The sequence below is a fragment of the Colobus angolensis genome, unplaced genomic scaffold (genome assembly GCF_000951035.1).
Source record: "Colobus angolensis palliatus isolate OR3802 unplaced genomic scaffold, Cang.pa_1.0 Scaffold37, whole genome shotgun sequence".
Lineage (NCBI taxonomy): Eukaryota > Metazoa > Chordata > Mammalia > Primates > Cercopithecidae > Colobus > Colobus angolensis.
The window spans coordinates 4,037,186-4,043,739 of record NW_012117043.1 but is presented as its reverse complement, the minus strand read 5'-3'; the positions used below and the strand labels follow the sequence as shown (position 1 = coordinate 4,043,739).

The window sequence follows — 6,554 nt, the reverse complement described above, 5'->3', positions numbered from 1 at the left end:
TTGGCCAGGATGGTCTCGATCTCCTGACCTCATGATCTGCCCACCTTGGCCTCCCAAGTGCTAGGATTACAGGTGTGAGCCACCATGCCCGGCCTATATGTTTTCTTTTCTTTTTATTTCTTTTTCTTTTCTTTTTTTTTTGTATTGGCGTCCAGTGATGAGATCTCAGCTCACTGCAACTTCTGTCTCCTGGGTTCAAGTGATTCTCCTGTCCCAGCCTCCCCAGTAGCTGGGATTATACGCACTTGCCACCACGCCCGGCTAATTTTTTGTATTTTTAGTAGAGATAGGTTTCACCATGTTGGCCAGGGTGGTCTCGAACTCCTGACCTCATGATCTGCCCACCTTGGCCTCCCAAAGTGTGGGGATTACAGGTGTGAGCCACTGCACCCAGCTTATATGTTTTATTTTCTTTGTGTCAATCGTGACTGGATTTGTTCAGTTTCTTAAGTCTATGGATTGATATTTTTCATCAAACCTGCATCTGTTTCTATTGAGCAATATTTCTTTTGGTTATAAGTTATATATTGCTGCCTCACATGTCTAGTAATATTATATTGAGTGCTAGTAATTTTTAATTGAATGCTAGATATGTAGTGTTAAATTGTTGCTTGTGTGGATTTTGTCTTCCACTATTGTGGGCAGGGTGAAGGGGGCAATTAAGTTACCTGTGGATCAGCTTGATCTTTTGAAGACTTGTTTTAAACCCTGTTAGGGTTAGACTAGAGTAGCTTTCACCTTAGGACCAGAAGGAAAGGTCGTACCTACCCAGGCATGACCTTTCTGGGTTGAATGCTGAGTCTCTCTACTCTAGCTGGTTGATCACAGATGTTTCCCAGGCCTGTGTGAAGTCTGGGTATTGGTCAGTTTACAAATCCCCAGTAATTGTTCTTTTCCCGGTGGTTTTTTGCCTGGACTTGTGTTCTCACCTTAGCATACAGTGCAGCTTTGTGTGCCAGAGTCTGAAGGGGACCCCTGTGCAGATTTCTAGAGTTCTTTCTCTCTGTGTACCTTTCTCTTTTCTGGTATACTGCCTCATAAATTCTGACTGCCTCAGCCTCCCGGAATCCTGAACTCGTGAACCCCAATCTCATTCTCAATTCAGCAGGAGCAACATGCTTTGTTTGGGCTCTTCCTCTTTTGACCGTGGCATTTTTGGCAGGCGTGGAATGTGTCTACACACAAGAAGCCAGAGTCAATGTATGGTTTCTTCATTTTTATCCCTTCTCTTGGTAATCAGAGTCCTGTACTGCCTGTAGTACAATGTCTAAAAAGAATTGTCCCATATATTTTGTTCAGTTTTTTAATTGTTTGCTATGGAAATGAAAGTCTAGTATCCGTTACTTCATCTGGTCCTGAGGCAGAAAACCTTCAGCCATCGACCAGGATCCTTAACCCATGTTCCCTGAAGAGTTAGAACCTGCTGCTCAGTAAATGTATAACTTTTATATCCTGTGGCAGATTTTATCCAGTTAAGCTTTTCAATTAATACTATAGCTGTTTGGGTCTTTACTCTCTTGTTTCTTTGTTTAGTATGGTTAAAAATGTGACACATATTTGCTATATTGTAGTGAGACCTGTAGTTTTTAGAAAATATACTTTAAAAGTAGTTTGAATTCTGTGTAACTTTTAAAACTTTTAATCAAAAATTTTTTTTAGTTTTTGTTTGGATTTTTCATATAAACATATTTTTTCATTCAAATTGGTTATATTTAGAAACCATTAAGCTATAATGTTGAATAGAACTTGTGAGGTTTCCTATCACTTAACATAGTTTAAACTATGAAAAAAGGACAAGAAACTGAGTTGTTAATGTTCATTTTGTCTGGGAACCACCACATCTGCCTCAAAGGCTGAGTAATCATGACTTATTAGTGTGGTTATGGAAAATATATGTCAGTTTAGTTGAGTGAATGAACAGACTTCTTTAGAAGAAAGAATTCTCAAATCGGAGACTTGAGAAAACATTCTCAAATCAGATTGTTGAAAATTTCCCTTTTCAGAATTACTAAAAATTAAAACTATGAAGAACTTTTATTTTATTGGATAATGTGTTTAATCTGTTAGGATACATTTTTTATATTTCTGGAATGCAAATATAGCTTTTTCTTTCCTGTATATCCCAGAAATCTCATTATTTTAGCTCCCAGGGCAATTTTATTTTTTGTTCACTTGAAACTCATTTCTAACTTTAGCTGTAGACTGTACCTGTAGCCAAAGAGGACATTACCTGGGGACAGCATGGACAAACTCTTAAATTTTCTTCTTTTTCACTTATTGGCATTCATATGTCTCTTTTGTGTTTTCTTTTCTTTTTTTTTTTTTTGAGACGAGGTCTTGCTCTGTCGCCCGGGCTGGAGTGCAGTGGCCGGATCTCAGCTCACTGCAAGCTCCGCCTCCCGGGTTCCCGCCATTCTCCTGCCTCAGCCTCCCGAGTAGCTGGGACTATAGGCGCCTGCCACCTCGCCCGGCTAGTTTTTTGTATGTTTTAGTAGAGACGGGGTTTCACCGTGTTAGCCAGGATGGTCTCGATCTCCTGACCTCGTGATCCGCCTGTCTCGGCCTCCCAAAGTGCTGGGATTACAGGCTTGAGCCACCGCGCCCGGCCTCTTTTGTGTTTTCTAACAGTCAAGGTGGAAGTTACAGCTGATTTCTTTTTATCTTTTTAAAATTACGTCTGACAGCTATAATTGTATGAGGAGAAATGTTTCACAAACTATGCAGTTATTTTGAATATCACAAACTTTGGAGTTTTTTTTGTAGTATCACAAAATAATTCTTTTTTCCTCTAACTGTGAAATCTCTTGTGTGCACCTAGTGTTTTAAGAAACAATTGTAGATTTCATGGTTAATCATAAGTTTTCAAAAATCTAAGTAATCAAAGTATTCTTTTCAAAATCTTCTATACTTATTTTAACAGTTTAATATTTCTGCATTTCCAAGAATTAAAAGTCCCCCAAAAGAGGAACAAAGGCTAAAACTTCACATCGATTTTTTTTGATCCAGAAAAAAACTAATAATTAACTGATTCAGTGCCAAGGATTTCGTTTTTTAGGTATTATTTTAACAGAAAATGCCGATTCTGTTTAGAGATAAATATCACATGTGTGAACGACTTTGTATTTTATATTAACATCAAAGAAAATTTTATTATCTTGGTAGTAGAATATCTTAGTTTTATTTTTATCACTAGATTTTATGTGCTTTGAACCACAGATTCTTCCATCATGTGATCTTAAAATACTTTCTTATACACAGAGCCGACTTACTTTTCTGTGGGACTGACTCATTTATGAAAAATCATTGGAGAAACCTTTAACAGAAATCTTCAGATTCAGAAATACTCGCACAATATAGTTACTAATAAAATCTCGTGTGTATATATGTAAATAATTTTATTCTACAAATAAAGTATTTCTCTTCATAATAGCTGATGGCTGCTAGTTACTGTATGCTAGAGGGCATCTATCAACCTATGCTTAAGGGACCCAGGAATGTATATTTTAACCAACTCCCTAGTATGCGGACCCCTCGTCTTGTGCTTTTAGGAACCATTGTGTAAAACTCATTGATACTGGTTTCACAGTTACATTTTTGCTTTATGATCTCACTAGGAAAGGTTACGTGAGGTGGTACATCACTAACTGTTTTTAAGTAAGGACATAAAGTGATATTCTCAAATTGTGCCTAAAAGAACAGTGGCTCAGAAAGTTGTTTTTTTAATAAAAGGAATAATCTAACAAATGAGTAATATAGATACATAAAATAAAAGTCAAGCAAGGAATTAGATCAGTGGTTGCCGGGGACTAGGACTTGAGGGAGGGAATTGGCCACAGAGGAACACAAGATATTTTTTTTTTAATAAGGCATGGGGCCTCGTTCCATCATCCAGACTGGAGTGCAGTGGCGCAATCATAGCTCACTACAGCCTCCAACACCTGGGCTCAAGCAATCCTCCTGCCTCAGCTCCCGAGTAGCTGGAACTACAGGCACATGCCACAGTGCATAGCTAATTTTTTAAATGTTTGTAGAGATGAGGTCTTGCTCTGTAGCCCAGTCTGGTCTTGAACTCCTGGCTTCAAGCAGTCCTCCTGCCTCAGCCTCCCACAGTGGTGGGATTACAGGCATGAGCTGCCGTGCCTGGCCAAGGGATCATTTTTGCAGTGATGGAAATGTTCTGTATCTTGATTGGTGTAGTTATATGGCTGAATGTATTCGTCAAAGCTAATTGAAATGTAGACCTCAAATAAGTGACTTATTATATGTAAATTTTACTTCAATAAATCTGATTTTTTTTTTTTTAAGTCAACCAGGAAGAGATTCTGGGAAGGATTATTTTCTTCATGTTACTAACTGCGTCTTGAAATTATTTAGAATTATTTTGTTCTTTGAAAGCTAAGATTTTTATTATATGGTAATTAATATACTATTAAAATAACATGTATTGATAATTTTTTAGTAGTTCTCATCAGAAGTTTCTTGTATTTGTTTTATAGGGTCCACATATAGCCTCAGTTACATTAGCTGCTTATGAATGCAATTCAGTTAATTTTCCTGAACCACCCTATCCTGATCAGATTATTTGTCCAGATGAAGAGGGCACTGAAGGAACCATTTCTTTGTGGAGTATCATCTCAAAAGTTAGGATTGAAGCCTGCATGTGGGTAAGATATGCATTTTCATATTTGTTTAAAACTAACCTCACCATCTTGATAGTGTGTTGTACCTTATTGAAATGGAATCTAAACATATTCCTTGTCAGTGAATGATTCAGTAAGTAACCAGCTACCTACTTCTAAGGCAAAAGAAACCTTTTAGAGCATCTCCTCTTCTTGAATGGCATTGGGAAAAAAGGCATGAACCATATGTATCACAAAGCAACTGAGGCCAAGTAGACTCCAGCAGGGAAAGGGAGTACAGATGATGGAACTACAGCTGAGCCTTGAACAACGTGTGGGTTAGGGTTGCCAATCCCCTGTGCAGTAGGAAATCCACATATAACTTTTAACTCCCCAAAAACTTAACTACTAATAGCTTCCTGTTGAACAGAAGCCTTAATGATAAATAGTAGATTAACACATATTTTGTATTTGTTAATATAGTATTATATACTATGTTACAAAGAAAATTATGAGGAAAAGGAAATATATTTATTATTAATTTAGTGGAAGTGGATCATCATTTCCACTCCATTTGCATGCTGAAGAGATTGAGGAGGAGGAGGAGGGAAAGAAGGGGTTGGTCTTGCTGTCTTAGGGGTGGCAGAGGCAAAGGAGGTGGAGGAGGTAGATGGGGAGCCATGAGAAGCACACTGATTATAACTTGTACTGGCACAGTTCAAATCCATGTTGTTCAAGGGTCAACTGTATACTACATTATAAAATTTGTTCCAGTATTTCTATACCTGATAAACTCTTAGAATTTGTCTAAGAGTTATATAAAATATATATAAATATTAGATTGGTAATATATAGTTATATATAATTATTAGATTGGCAAATGTCATGTCTTACTCTTTTAATTTAAAATTTTATTTTTATTTGGCAAATACAAATTGTGTGTGTATATGTATGTATGCATTTATTTATTTATTTGTTTGTTTGTTTATTGAGACAGGGTCTTGCTCTGTTGCCCAGGCTGGAGTGCAGTGGTGCCATCTCGTCTCATTGCAGCTTCAACCTCCTGGGCTCAAGTGATCCTCCCCATATGTCTTAGTTTTAGATTTAAAATACTATGTTCTGGTTGGACCTGGTGGCCATCCCTGTAATCTCAGCACTTTGGGAGGCCAAGGCAGGCAGATCACTGGAGGCCAGGAGTTCGAGATCAGCCTGGTCAACATGGTGAAACCCTGCCTCTACTAAAAATACACAAATTAGCCGGGCATGGTGGCGCATACCCGTAATCTCAGCTACTCAGGATGCTGAGGCAGGAGAATTGCTTGAACCCTGGAAGTAGGGGTTGCAGTGAGCTGAGACCCACCACCACTCTCCAGCCTGGGCTACAGAGCGAGACTACAGCTCAACAACAACAACAAGAAAATACTGTGTTCTTAGAGGACTCGTTTCATTTTCTGAGTTGTTATAATGCTAACTAAAGTAAGGTCAGACATTTCTTAATATAAACCAAGCCTTATTATAGTAAAGGTATCAGGCTGTATGGTCGTATATGGCAATTTTACTTTCAGTTGTTCCAGTTATTCTTTTTGTGGTTTGCTTAAGTTTATTTTACAAAATTCTTTGGACAGCATGTTAAGTGGCAGATGGATTCTAATCTACACAATTTTTTTTTATGCCTAAATTTTTTTTTTTTTTTGAGATAGTCTTGCTCTGTCACCCAGGGCTGAAGTGCAGTAGCACCATCTCAGCTTACTGCAACCTCCGCCTCCCAGGTACAAGCGATTCTCCTGCCTCAGCCTCCCTAGTAGCTGGGATTACAGGCACCCACCACCACACTTGGCTGATTTTTTGTATTTTTAGTAGAGACGGGGTTTCACCGTGTTAGCCAGGATGGTCTCGATCTCCTGACCTCGTGATCCGCCTGTCTCGGCCTCCCAA

General features: G+C 38.3%; 1 protein-coding gene across 1 annotated transcript in view; it reads left to right on the top strand.

Moving 5' to 3' along the window:
* The window catches only part of VMP1 (vacuole membrane protein 1), a 152,169-nt gene that overhangs the window by 52,434 nt on the left and 93,181 nt on the right, over positions 1–6,554 (top strand). The window contains exon 6 of the mRNA XM_011953771.1: positions 4,497–4,664. Coding sequence (XP_011809161.1) covers positions 4,497–4,664 — 168 coding nt within the window. The remainder of the gene's footprint in view (positions 1–4,496; positions 4,665–6,554) is intronic.